The 25,266-nt window shown below is 36.5% G+C and overlaps 1 protein-coding gene across 3 annotated transcripts in view; it reads right to left on the bottom strand.

Moving 5' to 3' along the window:
- LOC131545669 (solute carrier family 12 member 5-like) overlaps positions 1-25,034 on the bottom strand; it is a 78,529-nt gene extending 53,495 nt beyond the window's left edge. For all 3 annotated transcript variants that reach the window (XM_058784707.1, XM_058784705.1, XM_058784706.1), the window contains exon 1: positions 24,835-25,034. In XM_058784707.1, coding sequence (XP_058640690.1) covers positions 24,835-24,889 — 55 coding nt within the window. In that variant the 5' untranslated portion in view covers positions 24,890-25,034. The remainder of the gene's footprint in view (positions 1-24,834) is intronic.
- Between the last annotated feature and the right edge of the window lie 232 nt (positions 25,035-25,266).

Here is a 25,266-nt window from a genome sequence, read left to right as displayed (position 1 = left end):
CTTATTATGAAATAAATGTATTTTAAATATATTACTTTTTTACTAGGGAGAACACCATAACAACTTTTACTACACTGATGAAAACCAAACTAAACTGAAAAGAAAATTATTAAGTTTTTTAAAGTTATTTTAGTTAACAGGTTCAGCAAGAGGGGATTGTACATGAAAGAAGATGTAGAAAATAATACAATATGATCCAAATTTACAAGATAAATCTTACCCATTTCAGTATTTAAAAAAAAAACAGTCAGCTCCCTAGAGGTTCTTTTCATTACTGCCTTTTTAAAACATCCTCTATTTTCCATAATGCCAAACTTATCCAGTCTCTTGAGAAGAAATCAATTACATTGCATCACTTCTGGGTCATGGCCAAAGACGTAACTGATCTTTGTTTACTGAAAAGGGGATTGTGTTTCAGAAACTATTTCTTCTGAACTCCACTCCACTCTAGTCTTTCCTTATTTTATGCTAGTAGCGTTAAATTATATCCTTTTTTAATCATGATGGCACTCAGTGCAACACAGCTTTCCCTCAGGATAAAGGTCTTTGTCTAGTATATACATAGAGAGCCAAACTGCAAGAACTGCTTGCCCTGATAACCCAGAATTCACTGCTTCTCACAAATGATCCTCCACACTCTTTAAAGTAAAGGTTCCAAAAAGGGGTTTTCGCAGCGATGCCATATAAGAACCATATTTGGTTCCCCAAAGAACCTTTCAGTGAACAGTTCTTAAAATAACCATTTTTACTAAGTTTTAAGCATATTTTAATGATCTAAAGAAACTTTTTCCACTATAAAGAACATTTTGTGCAATGGAAATTCTCTATTGATCTTAAATGTTCTTTATAAAACCACAGATGCCAATGAACTTTTATTTTTAAGAGCCAGTCATCACATCAATGATTATACAGGATGGGTGTCAGATGTATTAGTATCAAGGTTTCTTTAAATCGCTGCTTTGACAAGCATTCTCCACTATGATGCATCATCAAGGGATTGATAGTTATTTTTGATCTGAGAATCTCCTTTAGAGAAACTATTTATCTTCTCTGAGTATTTGGCCACATAGACACTGTAAAGTTTCAGGAGTGACAACCGTGTTTAAAGGAATAGTTCGCCCAAAAATTTAAATTCTGTCATTAATTACTCACCCTCATGTCATTCCAAACCCGTAAGACCTTTGCTCATCTTGAACCACTGATGTCACATGGACTATTTTATCGATCTCCTTACTATCTTTCAAGGCCTTGAACGTGGTAGTTGCTTTGCTGTCTATGCAGGTTCAGAAAGCTCTCGGATTTTCTCAAAAAATCTAAATTTGTGTTCTGAAGATGAACAAAGGTCTTACGGGTTTGGAACGACACGAGGGTGAGTAATTAATGACAGAATTTCCTTTTTTGGGTGAACTATCCCTTTAAATACGGGAGTGAATCTGTTGAATATTTATTTTGTGTGTGTACAAAACAGAACTCACTCTTGAAACTGCCATGACTGAACACCACTCATAGCAAGCAGTAATCATAGCAACGTTTTGCTGTCTCACACGTTTGGTATCCGTTATTTTTAACCAGTAATATTACATCTACAAAAGTCTCATTATGTTCGGCCATTTTAACTTAACCACCAACAGAGCTGTTGTGTTTTATGTTTGGAAGGCTGCAAACATAAGAGCATGCTCTCGAAGGGTTGCCATGTCCACTCTAAGTGATGATTATTTAGGCTTTAGGCTTGTTGTTTGGGCTCGGCTCATAAAGCAATCCACTTTATGGACTTAATAAAGTAGGCAGATGCAGGACACAATATTTTGCGTATGTGGCTTGTTTTCCAAGATATTGCATTTGGATTTGTGTTTATTATGCCAGTTTCACACACACTGCATGAATTTCTGTAAATCAACCCAAATTTTTTTGGGAATCAATTCGGTAGTAGAACGCGGTTAAGCACTAAAAGGTGAATTGACAAATTTACTGTGCATTGTGAGTTCTTGATGAGTTCTCATCAAGAACCTACAATTGATTCAAGATTTCATTAGCCAGTGTGTTCCCTGAGAATCGAACCTATGGCAACACCAAATTCTGCTGGTTGATCTACGAGTTTTATCAGATCTGGACAGAAAGTGAACATAGGGACAGCATCTGGGTCAATCCTGAAACAGGCAGAGTCAAAGAAAATAACCCAAACAGGATTAAGCCCCAGATTTCCTGTTTGTTACGTGGATCCCTTTTCACCATGATATTAGGTCACATCCATTTAGTCTTGAGTAAAGGAGAAAAGAAACCAGTGATTGTACAAAAGTTAATTAAATAACTGCTGATCCTCAGATTCAGGAGCTTTGATGATAAAAGACAGTTAAAGACCTGAAATATTAAATATGGAATCAGATGATGTCTGCTAATAAGCTGCAATGAGAGGCTTTGTTTTAGTAAAACTGACAAGAGAAGTAATAAAGGTGGAGAAATAGAGACATTATAAGAGAAGAGCTTGGGGCATGTCAACTCTCTTTCACAGTTCTCAAGTGTATTTAATGCAGCAGAAATTAACCTAGACTTGGGAAAATGACATATCTAACAGGTCTGTTTTGGTGCGTATCTTTTAAATGCTTTTTCTCTCAGAATTTGGACTGAATACGCAAGCATTTATCCTCAAGCCAAAAGTGCTGATTCATGGAGCTGGCAATGTGGAGTTGGTGACAAAGAATGTAACACTATGCCAACTGGCTTAATCCAAACAAACTTAATGGCGGAAGGCTTCAGTGTGGGCAAAACATACAAACTGTCTGAATTCACGAGCACAGAATTGGACATATGGTGGAGATTTGATTGAGAAGCCCTCCAGGGTGAGCAGACCAGCAGTCATTTATCTCATGTCATAAGCTCGTCTGTATGTGCTGTCTGTGTATGTCTTGAGGTGGACCTAAATTAGTGTTTCAGAGTCAAGAGCTGACTAGTCTTGCATAGCAAGATATTTGACTGTCATGGCTGTTCTCAAACTTTTTCAGGTGGCAGAGAATGTTGCCAATAAAATATTACAATAAAATATTACATATATCCACCAGCTCTCAGCAACCTGATAACAATTACATGCCATTTTAAATCCTAGTGTTTTTTTTTATTTTTATCTTACAACAGACTACATATTGCTCCATATTTTGCCAGACCAATTTACCAATTTTATGCACAATTGTCCAAAACATTATACTGTGATTTTGACAAATGCAATCTTGATCAGCAAATCAGCATTTTAGAAAGATTTCCGAAGGATCAAATGACACTGAAAATTCAGCTGTGCCTTCACAGTAAAACATTAAAAAATATATTAAAATTGATCTTATATTTGTGTTTACATCATGCAGTTCTGACCTTTTTTTCTAAGAATTGCAAGATAAAAATGACATAAGAAACAAAATATATCTCAGATATATTAGATAAAAAGTAAGAATGGTGAGAAAAAAGGCTGAATTGTGATTTAAAAGTTTGCAATTACGTTATTTATTTTTGATTCCATGATGTGAGGGGGGGAAAAAAAAAGAATTGCATGAGTTTATATCTTGGTTCTTTATATAAAAATAAAAAGGAAATTGAGACTTTTTACATAATTAAAATTTTGTTTAAAAATACAACAAATAACAGTAATATTATTATAATATAAATGAACACTTTTTCTATTTTAACATATGCTCATTTGAATTAATTCAAAAGTCTAGAAGTGGAGAATCCTGTATAAGGACAGCAAAGACAATGACCCAAAGCACACAAGTAAATCAAATAAAGACTGGCTGAAAAACAAGAAAATATGTGTTTTTTTTTAGTCCTGACCTTAAGCCAATTCAGATGCTGAATCATATCCTATAGAGAGCCGTGTGATCAAGCCTACCCAGATGAATCTTCAAGTAAATGCAGGAGGATCTAAGTAAGTAAATTCAAGGGGTCACTTACTTTTTCCACACCACAATGTGAATGATTGCTTAATGTATTCAATAAGAATGTGAAAAGTCCAACTGTTTGTGTGTTATCAGTATAGCCAGATTGTGCTTGTCTGCAACTGTGCACTAAACTAAGACTAGACTACTAGACTATTTTCAAAGTGTTCAGAAACTTATACAGTGTATAGGATTTTTCATTCTATAATTCTTGTCTGTTTGCAGTGTGCTATTAAAGTCAGAGTCAAAAGGTTCTGTGCAACAATGGCAAGCATTGTTCTGTGTCTAAATCTCTGGTCGTTCACAGTCTTTTGCCCTCAAATCCTTTGTGTGGTATCTGTGAACAGTATTGACACAAACCTTCATGTTCCCCAGGAGAACTCACCACCAATTCAGTGACTCAAGGCTTACATAATGACTGTCCAGACCACAAGTCAGAAGCGCAGAGAGGACCGCAGCTGTGTGTGTATCTGTGTGTGGAGACCATAGCCAAAGGCAGTGCTACAGCTGCAGCGTGTGACGTTCTGCAGAGATCCCTCAGCACTGCCATTACAAAAAATGTGAATGTGATTGTGGATCAGTGTAGTGAAACAGACAATATACAATATACAAACATATACACATATATGAATATGCATATTTTGTGGCTCTACTGTTAGAGCACAGCAATGCCATGACCACAGGTTTGATTCCTTGTTTGCATGTTAATTGCAAATAACTGAAAAAGTAATGTAGCTTAAATTTATATTAAATGCAATTACCTGAACTTAAGAGTAGTTTTTGACTCACTTGAGTAGTACTTCAAGGGATAGTTCACCGAAAAATGAAAAATCCGTCATTAATTACTCACCCTCATGTCGTTCCAAACCCGTAAGACCTTTGTTCATCTTCGGAACACAAATTAAGATATTTTTGATTAATCTGAGAGCTTTCAGACCCCGCATAGACAGCAAACAGAAATTACAGTTGAACCTCTGGTGTCACATGGATTATTTTAACGATGTCCTTACTACCATTCTGGGCCTTGAATGTGATAGTTCCATTGCTGTGTATGCAGGGTCAGAAAGCTCTCAGATTTCATCAAGAATATCTTAATTTGTGCTTTGAAGATGAACGAAGGTCAACAAGTTTGGAACGACATGAGGGTGAGTAACTAATTAATGACAGAATTTTTTGGGTGAACTATCCCATTAAGTACATTTTTATACATAATTTGATAATTACTTCTATTGTCTTTGAAATATGGTTAAACTGTACTGCTGAATGTACTGACAAGCATTTATGGTAACTAAAATATACTTGATTGTCATTTCTATTGAAACTTGTAAGCAATATATGTGACCCTGGACGACAAAACAAAATAAGTGGTAATTTTTCAAAATTGAGTTTTATACATCATCTGAAAGCTGAATAAATAAGCTTTCCATTGATGTATGGTTTGTTAGGATCTGTTTGTTAGGATATTTGGCCGAGATACAACTATTTGAAAATCTGGAATCTGAGGGTGCAAAAAAATCTAAATATTGAGGAAAACCGCCTTTAAAGTTCTTAGAAATGCATATTACTAATCAAAAATTAAGTTTTGATACATTTACAGTAAGAAATGTACAAAATATCTTCATGGAACAAGATCTTTACTTAATATCCTAATGATTTTTGGCATAAAAGAAAAATCCATAATTCTGACCCATACAGTGTATTTTTGGCTATTGCTACAAATATACCCCAGCGACTTAAGACTGGTTTTGTGGTCCAGGGTCACATATTTAAATATATTACTAAGTACACATTTGCAATGATGAAGTTGCAATTTAGTACATTTATAATAACTGACTTTCATCACCATATACGTAGAATAAGGCCCTACAGTTAAAATCACATATGACAAAAAAAAGTATAACAAAATGTTATTAAAATGATGTAAATTGTACTTCTGCAATTACAATGTCAGCTTTTAAAAATACTCTTTTTAAAATTTTAGACACACTACAAGTGCACATTCAATACAATTAAGTGCACTTCTTTTTCACTGTTTTTCACTTCTTGGTATACACTGTAAAAATGTTGTCCTGTAACCTAAAACAAGTGGGAACATTTAAAATAACTGGTTATATTTAATATTATATTATAAAGTATAATATTAATGTGCCCCTATTATGGGTAATTAAAGGTTCTTTTTTTGGTTTTGGGAGTCCCCAACAACAGGTTGACATGCATGCAAGGTCAAAAAACACTTTCATTGTCTTATAATATGCATTTATTTTTACCTACTTGCTCAATGACTCTCAAACCATTCGCTCATTCGCCTTTGCGTGACGCTAATCTGCGGTGATTGGTCCGATTTGTCTCATTTTCATTTCATCATCATGCCTGTAATGCCTGATAAAGCAGTGTTTGTGAGCACAGTGCTGCTTTGTGTACAGCATTACCGGGGAAACCGCTATTTTTACCACACCAAAAGCCGCACCTAGTGGCAAAGAATGAATTTGTATTTTCATTCAGACCAACGCAAAAAGACCAACAAGTGGGCGGCCAATATGCTAATGTTTCATGTTGACGTCAACATGAAACGGCTTGGGATTCGTTTTAAAAACGACTCGTTTCAATGATTCAGAGTCGACTCTTTCTTTTGAGTGACAATAACTTTATGTTTTCATTCACTTAGAGCTGTGTTACACACTGCATGAAAGGTAATTTTCAAAAATCCAAAATAGGGGCACTTTAAGAAGTGTCCTCAAGTGTGTTAAAAAAGTGTACTCTCTTCAAGTATACCTAAGTGGCCATATATTCCATTAATATGATATAATCTTCAAGTACAATTTTTAAAATAATATACTTTTAAGATTTGAAGTACACTACAAGTGCACATTCGATACAATTAAGTGCACTTCTTTTTCACAAGGGTCTGGCTCATAGCAGACCTACAGTATAAGGTTCTCTACAGTACAGACCCATGAGGCTCACTGTAACACAAATAGCACTATAGACACAGTACAGGAATAGCACAATTTGATGTAACAATTGAATGGCACTAAATATGGGTCCATTTAACTAGCAGATTGTTTAAAACACCAGCAAAGACTAGATCAGCACAGGTTGTGTCTCTCACGTGGTAGATTCATCCCAAAATGGACAGTTTACACTAGATTTCAAAGGCTTTACTAGAAGTGTGTCTCACTAGGATTATCCCACATGCAGAGTGGGTGACCGTGGCATGCCAGATATTGCATTAATTTCAGTAAATAGGCCACCTGAATGTTAGCGCACAAGTACAAAGGCACGCGCAGACACACGGCCACAGCTGTCAGATTAATGTTCCAACGGAGGTACTGACACACAAAGTGCTGCAGAGCTGCAAAGGTGCTGCTGTTGGCCTGAGTAACGTCTCTCTCCTTCCTTTTCTCTGTCTTCATCTTCCTCCCACTCTTGCTCCCTGTCGCAGACTCTTTGATGAAATCCCCCAGCTGTCTCGCTCTCCTCATGCTGCAGTCTGCCAGTCGAAACACACCTTTCATAGATGCTGCTTATCTGAACAGATTCATGGCCATATAAAAAGTCCCGGCTGTACTGAAGCGATGTGAATACTGTACAGCATCAGTGCTCTGACGCAGCAATTTTTTAACACTTACAGCAGAGAACGGTTCAATGTCAAATCTGGATGCTGAACATTCTTTAATGTCTAGGTTCATTGGTCCCGAGACTTGCATTGACTTAGAGATGACACAGCATGGGAGTGAAGGGGGAACAGTCATTCTGAATTAAATCAATGGTTGCCGAAGGACAAGTAAAGCGTTGCCAGGGAACAGGTTGCTTAGTAACAACAAAGAGTTGACTGGTATTCAACGGCTTAATCATAACATACCTTCGCTAGCCTGACAAACCACGTCCGTCAGCGCAGCAAGGTTAAACGTCCACCCTGAGAACATTTATTTGCAATAAATTATACTTTAAAGGTGCCATATGATACACTTTTGTAACATTTTATTTTGAATAGCATTTTGTAATATCAGTACCTTAAGTTCACTTCCAGAATGAAAATTTCCTGATAATTTACTCACTACCATGTCATCAAAGATGTTCATGTCTTTCTTTCTTCAGCCGCAAAGTAATTATGTTTTTTTGCGGAAACGTTCCAATTTTCTCCATATAGTAGACTTAACTTGAGGCCAATGGGTTGAAGGTCCACATTGGACCAATGCAGCTTTAAAGGGCTCTACACGATCCCAGCAGAGGAATACAGTAGCCCCTCGCTGCAGAACAAAGATCCAGGGGGCGGAGTTGTATCCACATCCAGGGGATGGGGATGGGTGGGTTTATGGATCAGGGGGTGGAGACGGGTAGGTTTAGGTCTATGTAAGCTGGGAGGAGTTGGATCTAGATCCAACTCCACCCCGTGGATCTTGTGTTCTGCAGTGAGGACCATCTCGAGGAATAAGGGTCTTATCTAGCGAAACAATCGGTCATATTCTTTAAAAAAAATATATATACTTTTTAACCAGAAATGGTCATCTTGTACTAGCTCTGCGATGTACATGCATGACTTCACGCATTGTGCTATCATGTTGGAAAAGTCACACGCAGTCAGCTCTTTGTCTGTGTACTCCGGTTCAGAACGGTAGGGTAGGGTGAAAAACTCCATCCTCCAACTTCAAAAACGTCCGACATCATTGTTTTACCTTTTTTTTTGTAAAGGGCTTTTGACTTTCTTTTCACGTTCGCTTTGTAAACACTAGGTCAGTACTTCCACCAACGTCACACATTTGTGATTACGTAATGCGTGAAGTCGAGCTAGTGCAAGATGAGCATTTGTGGTTAAAAAGTATATAAATTTGTATTTTTCTTAAAAAATGACCAATTGTTTAGCTAGATAAGACCCTTATTCCTTGGCTGGGATCGTGTAGAGCCCTATGAAGCTGCATTGAAACTGCAATTTGGACCTTCAATCCGTTGGCCATCATTGAAGTCCACTATATGGAGGAAAGTACTGGAATGTTTTCCTCAAAAACCTAAAAAAAAAAGTATTTTCGACTGAAGACAGAAAGACGGGTGAGTAAATTATCAGGAAATTTTCATTCTATAAGTGAACTTATCCTTTAAAGCCATAATCTAATTTTACATTACTAGTTTTCATTTTTTCTCAGACTCACTTTAAAAAAAAAAATGTTTTGTACCCTGACAATGGTTTTATTCAAGTTGAAATATTATAACAGAACATATAACAGAAGCAGCAGAAAAAGCAGAAGTAAAAATGGCATATTATTGCTTTTATCAATATTTTGCATTTAAGACTTCTATAATTACATTATAGCTCAAAGTTTTTTTTTTAAAGCTTACCAAGGCTACTTTGATCAAAAGTTTTCTATTTTAATATATTTAAATAAAATGCAATTTATTCCTGTAATTAAAGCTGAATTTTCAGCATAATTACAGTCTTCAGTGTCATATTTTCCTTCAGAAATCATTCTGATATGCTGATTTGCTGCTCAAGAAGCATTTCTTATTATTATCATCAATGTTAAAAACAGTTGTTGTTTGCTTAATATTTTTTGTGGAAACAGATACATTTTTTTCAGGATTCTATAAGGAATAAAAAGTATGAAAGAATAACATTTATTGTAATAGAAAATCTTTTGTAATATTACTCACAGTATGTATTATTTAATAATTTTAATGTATCCTAGCTTAATAAAAGTCTTAGTATCATAAATTGCCTCTGTACATTTTAAGAATTTTTCTGGAATATGCTAATCATGGCTGAACCTCCCACGTATCTAGAAATTAGTATTTTATTCTTGTGTCTCTGAAATAATTGATCCTACATCTGATTACTTCATCGTGACTAGGTGGGCTAAGTTGCTGAATACTGAATTTAATTGTTATGCAGATATGGGCAGTTGAATGTTAATACGCTCATGGTTGATGTTTATTTCAAAAGAGCAAGAAAAATCCTGTGTTCCAGAGCTCCTTTTAAACTACGTACAATGTTATATGAATGCACATTTGGAGATACTTAAGAAAAGACATCGCAGTGCTGGGTAACTGAAGGGCAGGGACTGACCAACAGCCAAACTTTAAATCAAATCAAAGTCTCTCCAGATCTGATATACAGCTATTGACACCCACAGACAGCTATTAATACAATAAGTCAGGCTGAGCGTCTCCCTCCCTCTCTCTCTCTCTCTCTCTCTCTCTCCACAGGGTCACTCTTAGCGTGGATCAGATTTAATCTCCCATAATGGCTAGTCTGGCACTGACATCACATTCTCCTGCAGTCCATTCCACCATCTCCCATCTATTCTATTCTATTCTATTCTATTCTATTCCATTCCATTCCACTCCACTCCACTCTACTCTACTCTACTCTACTCTACTCTATTCTATTCTATTCTATTCTATTCTATTCTATTCTATTCTATTCTATTCTATTCTATTCTATTCTATTCTATTCAGCTCCAAATAACAAAGGCAGCACAGAAGTAGCATAAAAATAGTTATGATATGTGTTACTATAAATTTTGTCATTTAAATTAAAACCTGTAAGACTTTCAAGCTTTAAAAAGATGCAAAAGTACCATAACCGATGAGGTAGTTATAAAGCAGGTATATGTCTGATTTATGAAAAAACAAACAAACAAGCAAAACAAAACAAAAATCTTTTGAGATCTTTTCAATTAATTATTTGATTAAAAAAAAGTCAATCTAAATGATTCATTGATTAATTGAACTGATTCTGAGTTGGGTTCAGCTCATTGACTCAATGGTTCAGTTACAACAGTTAGCCGTCCAATGGAGGGGAACATTATCAGACAATTTACTGGTATTTGTGCCATTATTTAATGAAAAAAAGAGCATGTCTTAACCAGTTTTGTATTTCAAATGGCTGTGATAGCTGCTGATTTGTGCTGCTCTTGGTAGATTGCATTAGTCATTATGGAAACGATCTGGCTGCATCTGTGTTCTTTAATTTGCTCATTGTCAGCAGATCAACCAAACTTGTCACTCCGATCTGCACTTTTATGGGATTGTGATGCTAATTTGCCCTGTTTAGTAAATTTGGCCGTAAATATGCATTATGTTAAAATCCAAAAGCAAATTCATCTGTAATCACATGCCTTAGGTAAAACTGTGACATCTCTGATGATAAATTGATATGCAGCATAATATACAAGTCCAACAGTGTGATTGAGTACCTATCCCTATAAGCCTATTGTTGGGGGTTCTTTCAGGAATGCATCTCTGACCTTCACCATCCATGCACCTGCACACACACACACACCCCTGTCTCTCTCTAGAGAGTTCCCGGAAGCTTAAGCTGCCAGTGTAAACCCCCAGGGGAGTCTCTCTTACTTTAGGACAATTTCTATGACAAGATCCTTAATTGCGCATACAAGCACACAAGTAAACATACACACTGACATGTGCACACTCAAACCTTACCTCTGATTTTTTCTTTTTTTTTTGTTGTTAAATTGAACACATGAATGCATGAAAAGGTCAGAAAGAAATTAACTCTTGCTTCCAATTCAATAAATAAGCAAACAGAGTTACAGTGTTGATGGCATTCAGCTCAGCAAACACAGGTCTCTATCTTTTTCTCTCCATGCAGTCTGACCTACATAGTGGAGAACTACTGCCTGATGGTGTATGCAGCTGCCACAAGAATACACACACACACACACACACACACACACACACACAATCAGATACGCATGTAATGCACCAGACATAATGTGATTCATGCTTGAAATCCACATGATTCATTCAGCTTTTTCATTACTATTGTGATTCCTTAAAACATAACATTTTCTGCACAGAGCCACCTGATATGTGTGTGTGTGTGTGTGTGAGAGAGAGAGAGAGAGAGAGAGAGAGAGAGAGAGAGAGAGAGAGAGAGAGAGAGAGAGAGAGAGAGAGATAGATAGATAGATAGATAGATAGATAGATAGATAGATAGATAGATAGATAGATAGATAGGTAGATATACTGATTTGCCTTGTTTTAATTATCAATGTTGAAAACAGCCGTGGTGCTTAATACATTTTTGTGGAGACTGTGATACAAGTGTGATGTCAAAATTTACTAACGGGTAATAATGGAACAGCACTTTTTAAAAGTGATTTTTCACTATTGTTTACAATAGACTGTGCATTTTCATGGGATTAAATAAAATATTTTTGTTATAAGAGATGATAAAAACAACTACAAAACTACAACTACAAAAAATCAACAAATTTTCAGCAGCTGACTGTAAAATTAAAAGCCAAATATGTGAGTATAACGTCATTTATTTAAGCCAAGAAATAAATAAGTATAAGTATAATGAAGTATAAGTATAATACGATGCAAAAAGTATTTAAAATGTTTCTTGTATGTTTTATAGTACCTCAAAATCAAACAGTTCACCCCTTACATGCCTTATCACGTCCGTCAAAAACTTAGGCTTGTTGTCAGTTAGAATATTAGAACGGAAAACATTGCCAGAACACACTCATGGGCATCAATCACTTCACTGAATACTTGCTAGCTAATAAATAAATAAATTATTACCTTTTGATTCATCTGTTTGTCAGAGACTGTAACATACAAAATACATAACGCACGTGAGAATAAATTTATTCTTCACTCGCTAAAACTGACAGGTGATTATAGTTTGATCACTATCTTCTCAGTTGTTTAAAAGGCAATTATCAAAGTTGGATAAAATATTGTTTCATTTTACAATAAAAGATGATACATTTTACATGATTTGTTACATTTAATTACCCCTTTGCAGATTTTGAGTCATATTTAAATAACCAAGAGATTTGGAAAATGTTAGTTGAAAAATGCCACCCACAAGGACATTCTTCCCTTTAACTCTTTGTATAATTACCTGGTGTATTAAAATTGTATCCTTTTTAACAGGAGGCCCACAAGTGAACCGACCCTCTAAGAAAAGTCCCTGTGTTCCCTATGGCCAGCTCATCTCTGCACACCACGCAATTGACCTTTTTTAAGAGTCGCTGGTTGCACTGACATTAAAGCGTTCTTAGGTCAGACCAGTCTAAGACAGTCCTGAATACTGCTACTTAACAGGCCAGCTTACAGAGATCAGCACCCGCACACGGAACTCCAGCCAGCTGAGCGGCTATTAAAGATTTGTCCCACAGAGTGGGAGAGCAGGACAAAGTGTTAAGAGCCAATACTGGCAGGCTTCACCAGACTTCAGTGGCACATGGTGTGAAAACAGTCCTGTTGAAAGAGGACATGGTTTTGGACTAAACACACACACAGCTTCTTTTAGCACATGGGATGGAACGTCATATGTCACTGTCTTGCGCATGAACATATCAACTGCCACAAAACCCCAGGCAAAGCTCCACTTAGAAATCTGTTGTGTCTGTGAACAAGGGCCATGTCATAAATCATCTTGCCCTTGGAGATCATGTCGTCTTTATCAATAAAGCCATTCATATGCAACACACAAAGCTGTGGAAAAGGTCACTAGAGATGACTAAGGACTAAACTGTCATGCTATGTTAATGCTGACTGCAAAAACGAGCTACTAATTATATTATTACTGTGCAAAATCAAGCATGATTTATGCTGATTAATGCAATATGAATGTCAAGGTCAAAAATGTGCAATACTGCTGTTGCTTCGCATGTATTGCATGGATAAGCATGACTCTACATACATGCAAACACACACAAAGCAATTAGACCATCTATTTCTCATAAATAAAAACTATGAAATTGACATCATTGTCTGACAGAGGAATAAAACACGGAAATCCATCAATTCTATAGCAACATCAAGAGACAAGCCCTGCTCAGCTAACTTCCCTATTTAAAAAGAAAACAAGAATACAGGGGACTGTAGACCAGTGCAAATGGAGAACAGAACTGAGAGAGACATGCATGAAGACCGGCTGAGGGATTTAGTACAGTTCCAGATGAAAAAGGAAATCCTCACCCTATTCAGAAAGGAGAGAGAGAAAAGGGAGGGAAAGAATAGGAGATTAAGAGAGAGAGAGAAATGGAGAAAGCACACAGTGCGCTTAGGGTGAAACTGACTCATCCAGCACTAACAGGGACAGCATGTACCATTTCTTCATTTCCATCTCTGCTCTCAAGGTAATTTATTGTTCTCATCAGTGTATGGACAAATGTGACTGAATATATGAATATCAGCTCACCAAACAGTTGTTTTGGTATAGTCACATTAGCAACATTTTTTTAAATTTCACAAGCAAAAAATGGTCCACTGTCTACTGGCAATAAAGTAGCGATGTACAAAATGCATTTCAAAGTGAAGCTAACTTTCAAACCAAGCAGTTTTCTGTTGTTCATTGCAGCGAATTCGCTTGACCAACTTCAACTCGATGCAAAATCTGTGTGGGGAAATCTTTTGCTCTAATGTGACATTACCAGTCACATGGATTACTATTAAATTGACTTGATTTTTCACAATTCGCAAACACGCAAATATGCAATTTGCAATTCGCAAACAACGGCAAATATAACCATACTTTCACCTTGCGACTGCATATAATTATATTTAAATGACTGGGTATCAGGCACAAAATCTCCCAAACAATGGTAAGTGTGACTGCACCTTTAAGGCTTGTGTACACCAGGACGATTATCGCCGATGTTTAACGCCTCGTGTCTAAACAAAGGGCGCCAATGTGAGTGTGCACACCGACGTGCAAAATGGCAGGCGTAAAAGTGTCATTTATTTTTTTAAAAAGCCTCATTTTTTTGGTTTGACACGCCGCGTTAAAAACTGGCCGACCAATGAGATTGGCACTTTTGTTCACGTGCCTGGAGCTGCTGAAGTTACAGTAAAACACGACTTGGTGGCGCTCAAGTACAAAACAGTCTTGCCGAGCACACATTGATACCTAACAATGAAGAAGAAGGAAGTAGACGAAGAATTATTTCTGTATTTCTGTTTTTCATTAAGCACCATCTAATATCAGGGAGTGAATTTGCACAAAAATCGCTTGGGTATGAAGACAAAGACGCATCGAAAAACGTCTTGAAAAACGCTGGCAATAAGTGCGTGCGATAATCGTCCCGGTGTACACGAGGCTTTAGTCAGTAAAGACAGCCATGCAAATGGAAGCATTTCTGTAGCTAAAAACAGTTGTTTTTGGCACTAGTAATGCTAACTTATGGGGTTGATTCCCAGGGAATGCATGAGCAAATAAAAGTAAACTAAAGGTATGAGTGGCATTCCTTACATTAATTTACATTTTAGACAATATTGCCAGGTAAGTTGTGAGTTTTTACTCCGCCGACCCAAACAGTTGCACAACACAAAGTACTGGTGTTTTGTTGTTGAATGAATTTGTGTTTTTGAATGAATTGGTTGAGTAAATGAGTCAATGACTCAGTCATTAAGACTTTAATTCCTGAATGAACCACCACTCTTAAAAAATTGGTTTAGACAATGATTCAATGACTCACTCATTAAAACGAATTGCAGAATTTGTATATACTACTCTTATTATTTCTAAAAATATTAAGAGTAGTTTATTACTATGTGGAACCGAATTCAGAAAATCACTTATTTTGTTCCTGAATGAATCAGCGTTTTTAAATGAATTGGTTAAATGAATGAAATGATGCAATGTTCTTGGAATGCTGCATCATCAGATTCAAGGACCTGGGGCCGGATTCACCAACATCATCTTAAGAAAAAAGTTACGAAATTTCTTAAGATAAATTCCACGAAGTTCGTAAGAATGTTCTTAAGTGCAATTCTTGAAAAATTCTTAAGAAGTTCTCAAATATGTTCTTAAGAGCATCTTAATTGTTTTTTCTTAAGAAGAAAATGAAAGTCTATGAGTGAATACATGGATGAAGACACACTGATGAACTCACGCTTTAAGGATCGTCTTTTTGTGCTTTCTGCAGATTACCCTAATAATCACAATAAGTGCTCATACTATTTTCGTCGCGATCTTGACTGGCGCTCTGCTTCACTTTTTAATGTGCCGTCTTTTTGAACAGTTACTTTTAAAGAGCCTGTCTCAAGTTGCAGCGATCTGTTTCATTATTGTGCTGTGTTTTTGCGCTCTCATCCGAGTGAATGGTTCCGGTATGTAGCCTGTCCACGCTGATACAGTAAACGCGTCCTGCGCATTCATATGCGCTGAATACTGCCAAAGATGATGTCGTATTTATAGGCTAAAATTAAAAGCGTTCAATTAAAGCTTCCTATCTGACTCGTTTTTGAGTTGCTACTGAGTTTTGAAGTCAGCGAAATGAAGCGTCACACATAGGCTAATCATGACCGATCATTGTTTATATTATCAGTCATTGCTGTCACTTCAGAAAACTTGTGTGCATCACTATTAATAGTCCCACTATGTATTATATGTAGCTAGTGTTGTTGTAATGCTTAAATATAACAATTAATTTGAAATAACCCAATAAATTCATTAAATAATTCTTACTATTTGGGATTTAAGACAATTCTGGGGCTATCCTAACTTTAAGAAGTTATTTACGATGATTTTTAAGAAGATTCTTTTCAAGAATTTGAATTCTCCTTAAGTTTTGTCTTAAGAACAATCTTAAGAAAAAAGATAAGAATATTCTTAAGAAGAATGTTTGGGAATACAAAATATTCTTAACTTTTATCTTAAGTTAGAAAATAAGAAGAAAACGGCAGTTAAGAAGAAATTTCTTCTTAAGAATGTTTTGTGAATCCGGCCCAAGATCTTTAGGCCTATTTATCTGAATAACCAGAAGAGACAGAAAAGGTACGTGAACAGAATTAGGAATTCAAACTGGCATCATCTGCATGAGCACCACAGCTCAATGTGTACCTCGCTCTTCAATTTTCATTGTGGTTATGCAAGAACAATTTCATTACTTTTTCAAGGCCACTGCCTACTATGATTTGGCACTTCAGAGTGAAACTTAATGAATTCTTAACTGACAGCAGGAAGGTGACGATAAGAAGAGTGAACTTGCAGACCTCACACAGTCATGTAGCCGAGAAAATTCCTCCAAACATCAAAAGCCCCAGACAGACTTAATTCTTCTCTATCCAGTGGACACAAATAAAGAGACTCTGAGGGTATATGTTTGCTTGTCTATATGAGATAAAAAATGGCGCAGATTAGCAGCACTACATTTTGCAATCTGCAGTAGCACAAGGCAGAGATGCTCAATCTTCTGTGGACATCACTGTAATGAGTGTTCATACATAACCAGCAAGTCAAATACAGCGAGTGTGTGCTGCCAACTCTCCATGGCTATGTTCACAACTTCACACAGTCAGTGTTTGGGAATGACTAACATCTTTACAAATAGGTGACTCTTCAGTTGCCCTGTTCTTACAACAGAAGCAGATACCTTATATATATATAGATCTAGACAGGTGGAGCTGGGGGAGGTGGAGGATTTAGAGGAATTCTGATGAAAAAAAAGGTCCTAAAGATTAAAGATTACAAAGGCATATAAATAACAAAAAATGGATGATGTGCATAGATAATAAACTCTGCAATATCCCATAAAAAAAGGAATTATTATTTTTGATTTCATGGTGATTTCAGTACAAAAATATTTAGATTACGAATCATAATTTAAACCTCGGTCCCTTTGCATACCCAATGAAAGTTAAACCACCAAACTATATTTTCTTGTAGTCATTGAAAGTACCAGTACTGGTGCCTCTTTGAGAATAATTTGTGCATGATGCTCCTTGTTACATAATGCAGTTTCTTTATAACTAACCAGTGTCTTAACAGAACAGCATTTAACATGTTCAACATGTGATTAACCTTCTTATAACTTCCACCCTGCATGAAATCTCATCTCCTCCTCTCTCTTCAGACTATTGTCGCTGCTCTTTTCTTTAGAATGTCTCACCTCACAGCCTCTGCCCTCCCCTCTGTTCTCACCCTAAAATGGCTTCCCAGGCACCTGCCAGAGACAGCTGGCCACGACAACTTAACAAAACCATCCATCAAGGGCAAATACATCAGCAGGATTACAGGAGGGCATACAAAAATCCTTTATGTGGCATTAGGGAAATATTCTTATATAATGCGTGGTCTTTTGCAGTGACATAATACTCACTACACTGCCACAATTACATAAGAACTACATCCCCCCGACCCTAAAACAAATGAATTACACACCTACCCCATGAATTATGATTGCAGTTATGTTTATTTCCTGATATGTAAATTTTTACATTTAAAATCGAAATTCAGTTGAATACAAATTCAAAAGAATGGCATTAAAATTTTAATTACAGTTCTGCATCCTGCTTACTACTTAAAACATAACTTCAATTTAAAAGGTGTTACCAATTCAGTTGTGAATGTCACATGAGCCTGAAGAAGACAGTACTGACTATACATGTAACTGAAACTTTAGATAAAAGATAAATCGCAACCAATTATCACAACAGTCTATTTGTCAATGAATACAATAGCTCAGAACTAAGCCACCCAAATATATTTTTGTTCATAAACGCATCCGACACCGACTCTGCATGGATCCAAGCAACGAGCTGACAGGGAATGGAGTTTCTTGCTTGCCTTTTTGTTGCTTGTCATGACTGTGGCAGCTTGTCTATCAAACACATTCACACTACGAGCTTAAAATGCCATGAGTTGATTGGCGGAGAGAAGCTGTTGGTAACACATGAAGTGTTGATTAAAAACTTACATCAAACAGATCCAGTAACACTGTATTCTGTCTTTATCAAATGATAGTTATGAACAACCTGCAGTGAAGTATAATATTTACTAGCATCTGTGTCTTATGAGGAAAAGTTATGAATATATTTTTTTATACTTTATGAGTTTATGAGGTAACATTGCATGGTGCAGTTTATAATACTGAAGAATGTATTACTGGATTCCAAGTCAGGGTTTATGTAAAAGTGAAGTATTACAACATTATGAATACTGTATGTTTTGACATAACTTATGGCTTCTGGCAGCTCCTTTTTTCTCAAAGAGAGAGTGCGTCATGGCATTATGATGATGGCTGTGTCTGCCTGCAAAGTGTTTTGTAAGGGAACCCAAACATGCATTTAAATTGGTTTTATTCGAGTCAAAATATTTTTTACATGACTAAAGCAACCCAAATGCATTAAGTCGTGTTAGGTAAAAATTCTTGGTTCCTGTATAATTCTTATGGCAATGCCCATGTAATTAAGCTTGCTTAAGAACAAATAGTTCTCTCTTGTTCTGTTAGTGTCTGTATGGTTTTTGAGGACAGCTAGTGCTCTAGATGTTCCTAATTTAGGGTGGTCCTGTTATGTTATAATGTGTCTGCGGCTGTTAAAACAGGTGCCATCTGGCCTGATGTTCACTTGACCTGAGACTTCACCGCAAGGACAAGCAGCCATCCGTGTACGCTCTTCACAGAATATATTTATTTTCCATCTTCCTGTGCTTTCTATCTTACATTGCAGTATATAAAATTAAGCCACCCATCTCTAACAGAAACACACACACACAGAGTTTATATGGCCAAAGGTTTACAATATGATTTATGAATTATTTTAAACTGAATGATTTCTGAAGGATCATGTGACACTGAAGACTGCAGTAATGATGCTGACAATTCAGCTTTGGAGTCACAGGAATAAATTACATTTTAAAATATATTCAAATAGAAAATAGTTATTTTAAATAGTAATAATATTTCACAATATATTTTGAATCAAATAAATGCAGCCTTGGTGAGCATGAGACATTTTTAAAAAACATTACATTTAAATGGAGCCTGCTCAAAATCACAGTGAGAAGATATATCATTATGCTGACAGTCGTGTGTATAATTTGGAGCTGTGATTTGATAGGGATTTTATTTGTTCCTCTGAAGTCGATCAACAATCAATTTCCTTCTGCCTCCCATCCAATTTCTCAACTAATCTAGTCCAGCCTTCTTCACTGCTAACAAATGCCAAAGATCACCGGTGTCATAATGCAATCTCAAACCTCATTATCCACTGAGAGAAAGCACCTTAGGTCCAAAACGATCCGATGCGTCAGGCAGGCTGCTCTATGAGTGATGTAACTACATTGTCACAGTGACTGTCATTAGAATGCACATTATCTGTGAAGCTGCTGAAGCTTGCGACTGGTAATAACACACCTAAACAGAAGTCAGCATTTCACACAGTGCAGCTTGGCTGTTAACTGACAAAACATTAGACAAAAGAATGACATTCTCTCCACTGGAAGTTCATAAAGCCGACAAGTCTGTGAATTTTAAGATGCTGTCAGATGGAGATAGTAGGGAATTGTCTGCATGGTTGCAAGAAAATGACTTTTAAGTTGCTTTTTGATGACTCAAGATTGAAAGCTCAAGAATGCAAAAACGTAAAGATACGATCCACTAATTTTCTGGGTAGTACACTGTACAAAGGAAAAAAATAAATCAAATCTGTCTGAAATCAGATGGATGATTAGACAAAATGATTATAGATAAAATGAATAAGAAAGATTGAAGATTGTGATTTTGTTAAACTTATAAAACAAAATTTTAAAGTAAAAACATTCAGGCTGTAAAAATATTACATTCATTTATTTACTTTATACAAACCTTAACATTTTGAATTCCCTTTGATGTATTTATTAACTTATACAAATATCTTATATCAAAAAATTAATATAAATAAAAACATAAATGAATATAAAAATATATATTCAAAGTGTATGTATAACTACTGTATATATATAGTGGTGAAAAAAGTTTTTGCCCCATCCTGTTTTTTTTTTTTTGCATATTTGTCACACTTGAATGATTCAGATCATCAAACAAATTTGAATATTACACAAAGATAACCCGAGTAAATACAAAATTCAGTTTTGAAATAATTATTTCATTTATTAAGGGAAAAAAGTTGTCCAAACCAGCCTGGCTAAATCTAATGACTGGTTTGTGCCACCCTTGGCAATCAAGCGTTTGCGATAACTGGCAATCTGGAGTCTTTCACACCGCTGTGGAGGAATTTTGGCCCACTCTTCTTTGCAGAATTGTTTTAATTCAGCCACATTGGAGGGTTTTCGAGCATGAATGGACTGTTTAAGGTCGGATTTAAGTCTGGACTTTGACTTGGCCACTCCAAAACCTTAGTTTTGTTTTTCTTGAGTCCTTCAGAGGTGGACTTGTTGGTGTGTTTGGGATCATTGTCCTGCTGCATAACCCAAGTGCGCTTGAGCTTGAGGTCACAAACTGACGGCCGGACATTCTCCTTCAGGATTTTCTGATAGAGTGCAGAATTCATGGTTCCATCTAACCATGCAAAGCAAAGCAGCCCCAGACCATCACACTACCACCACCATGTTTGGCTGTTGGTATGATGTTCTTTTTATGAAATGCTGTTTTGGTTTTACGTCAGATGTAATGGGACACACACCTTCCAAAAAGTTCAACTTTTGTCACATCAGTCCACAGAATATTTGCCCAAAAGTCTTGGGGATAATCAGAATACTTTTTTGGCAAATGTGAGACGAGACTTTGTGTTCTTTTTGGTCAGCAATGGCATTTGCCTTGGAACTCTCCCATGGATGCCATTTTTGCCCAGTCTCTTTCTTATTGTTGAATCATGAACACTGACCTTAATTGAGGCAAGTGAGGCCTGCAGTTCTTTAGATGTTGTTCTGGGTTCTTTTATGACCTCCTGGATGAGTCGTCGTTGCGCTCTTGGAGTAATTTTGGTAGGCCGGCCACTCCTGGGAAGGTTCGCCACTGTTACAAGTTTTCTCCATTTGTGGATAATGGCTCTGACCATGTTCGCTGGAGTCCAAAAAGCCTTAGAAATGGCTTTATAACCCTTTCCAGACTGATACATGTCAACGATTTTGTTTCTCATCTATCCTTGAATTTCTTTAGATCTTCAACACACAGAGCAACACATTTAGATCTTTAAACATGCTTCACTTTGTCAGACAGGTTCTATTTAAGTGATTTTTTGATTCAACAGGTCTGGCAGTAATCAGGCCTGGGTTTAGCTAGTGAAATTTAACTCAGCTTTCTAAAATAATGTGGTTAATCAGAGTTCTTTCATGATTTAATAGGAGGGCGCAATTAATTTTTCACTTAGGGCCAGTTGGGTTTGGACAGATTTTTTCTCTTAATAAATGAAATCATCATTTAAAAACTGCATTTTGTATTTACTTGCATTATCTTTATATAATATTAAAATTTGTTTCATGATCTGAATCTTTTAACCCCTTAACTGTCACTCACAGTTTTGAACATAGACATTATAGTGCACTATCCAAACTTAATTTTTTATAATTCATGAATGAAAACATTTTCCAATGTGATTTTGATGTACCATTTCCATGGTAATGCAATGTCTGATTTTAAAATGGGTTTCAAAGGATGAATTTTGAGATTTTAAATTTTCAACTGATATATAATTTCTTATGATTTCTAAAGCGTGATAGAGAAAAAGGCAACTAAGAAGACTTTCTGTGACAAAGGTCAGAACTCCTGTTATGATATACATTTTTTAGGGCCACTCTTGTCATAAATTAATCTATTACTTTTCCTACATCATTTTTTAACAAAAAAAGTGGTAAAATACCTATTTAGGAGTCCTAGACCTTTCCAACGATATATAGTTTGTCATGATTAGATTAGGATTTAATTGTAAAATAGTGAAGTAAACGTAGGCGTCCCACAGGGTGGACGGTGACAGTTAAGAGGTTAAGTGTGACAAATATGCAAAAAATGTAAAAAAAACAGGAAGGGGGCAAAAACACTTTTCACGACACTGTATATATATTCAAATATATATTTATAATTTATTAGTTATTCAAATATATATTTTAAAAGTTATAAATAAAATCAATATAATTGTTGCATATTTTAGTAGAAAATACTAACTCCATCTATTTCAAAATTACACATTTAATTCAGTGTGTTACAATGTGTATTATATTATATTATATTATATTATATTATATTATATTATATTATATTATATTATATTATATTATATTATATTATATTATATTATATTATATTATATTATATTATATTATATTATATTATATTATATTAGTTATTCATTCATTACATTTCAATTATTTTATAATTTAAAAATACTGAATGTATTTGAGTTTAAATTTAAGAGAGAATTATGTCAGCTTATTATTTCCCCCAAAATGAGAATGACAGAACAAGACTGTTTTGGGACAGCTTTAGCTGGTGAGCTTCCAAGCATGAATTTTATGACCAAATAGGCATTAGCACCACTGCAGTACTGTCCCTACCCCCTGATGGGAGGAAGAGAGAGAGCGAATTCAGGGCAGCATTGGACTTTGAAGGAAGCGAAGCAGAGAGAGCGAGAGAGTGAGAGAGAGAGAAACCCTTTGAAAAGAAGCAAAAGCTATAATGCAGCACTCTGCAGCCAGCTCCACTCATGTCTACACAAAACAGATCAGTCTGTCAGTGACAGTGGGCCTGGAATGGGTTTGCATTCACAATGCATGCCGTTGCTGACTGTTTCAGAACCATGGAGAGCTCCACTGATACCAGCAGCTCAATCAGCATCCATTTCAGCACCACGGACAGAGTCTCTGCTACAACCGCAGCAATCCAATCATGACACTTATACCACGGTGCATTTAATAAGAGAGCTATTTGCTCAACTGCCTCAATTTGTAATGTGTGTGAAACACACAAAATGTTTCAGCACTCATAATGAGTGCAGGTTCTGCTGTACTGCAGGGGGCTGATAAGAACGCATGCGAGAAGAGGTCAGGTACAAGCTAATTTAATTCCTCTCTCACGGGCTGGAGCTGAGCTGTACCTGTAGGCACGAAGATCTTTTAGAGACTGAGATCTTGCATCTAAGACCCCCTTCCCCTTTTTCAAGAGGTTAACGACATGAAACGCACCGAAGGTCTGCTTTTGTTAAAACGCTCCAATTATTCCAATTATTCCCAAGGATCTAAGACACAGGGAGCCTGCCTGCAGAAACGAAATACGATTAAGCAACAGAGAGACAGACTGAGAAAAGGACAGACAAGCAGAAGAGCTGTGACAAGCAGTGTCGTCCTCTACAATTGTAAGAAACAAATCTATAGAAAAATGGACTGGTACTGGTAATTTTATGCAAGGACATTATATGGTAATTTTAATCCTAAAATAGCACAATGCAATGCGTGAGTCAAAATAGGAGTAAAACGCCTGTGAAAAATGAATATGGAAAATTCCTTCATGCACTCTAAAAACTGGTAACCAGCAATTGTTACCATAAAGACTTCTACCTGATTTAATCAATAAAAATAAGTTATATATATATATAATGTATATAATATTCAACTTAATTTATATCCATTAATTTTTAATCATATTAAATACATACAAACATTTTTCAGTGCATTAAAACTGTATGTTATGTCTATTTTTACAGACTTTTCTTAGAGTGTGAAAATCTACACACACACACACACACACTGCTGTCTGTACTTCCTCAGACAGACACAGAAAGCATTATCATTCTCCTCACAGCAACCTTGCAGCACGAGCCTTTGCCAAAGCTGCATACACACCAACACAAACACACACACACAAAATAATTTCCAACCGTATCATTCCATTGAATGCTTCCTTGCCACATACACACATGCGCACAAATACAAAAGCATCACTGATTATGATAGTGCAAGAATATTTGCACTCATATTCTGACATCTTGTATCTCCCACACACACTGACAAGCAGCTATCAGTCATTGGTGCATGACTGGTCACACACACACACACACACACACACTCCAGCTTGAACTGGTACCATCACTAGTGACCGGTAAAAGGCACATTTGCTCATCCTCTGCACGCATGCACACACGCACACACACACACACACACACACACACACACACACACACACACACACACACCCAATAGCTGTTACAGGATCAGTCCACTCACCCTGACTGTTGGGTCCCCCATCGCCCTCTTCACATTCGGTGAGGTTGTTGAGCATTTTGGAAGCTCGAGCACAGATCCCCTGCTAATGCTAACACTGCTGCTGTGTCCACCAGCCAACGCGTGTACCAGCCTCACACGGATGGAGGAGGAGAAGGCTCGTGGTTCTCTGCCTCTCTCCTCACAAGAAAGCGAGCTGTGCTGTGCTCCAGCAGACTGGAGTCCTCTCTGCGTACTGACTCTCTCTCTCTCTGTAGGAGGAGGAGGAGGAGGGGTTGGGGGGACAGAGAGAGGCTGCAGGGACGTAAATGATGGAATGCTTAAGAGCACATTTTTTTTCTCTCAAACACTCACACAGCATGTCGTCTCTCTCTCTCTGCTACGCAACTAGAGGCTGCCTGTGCCTAACCATTATACGCACAATGCAGTGATCAG

The sequence above is a fragment of the Onychostoma macrolepis genome, chromosome 08 (assembly GCF_012432095.1).
Source record: "Onychostoma macrolepis isolate SWU-2019 chromosome 08, ASM1243209v1, whole genome shotgun sequence".
In the NCBI taxonomy this organism is placed as follows: domain Eukaryota; kingdom Metazoa; phylum Chordata; class Actinopteri; order Cypriniformes; family Cyprinidae; genus Onychostoma; species Onychostoma macrolepis.
The sequence above is the reverse complement of the archived record's forward strand: the minus strand, read 5'-3'. Positions and strand labels throughout refer to the sequence as shown.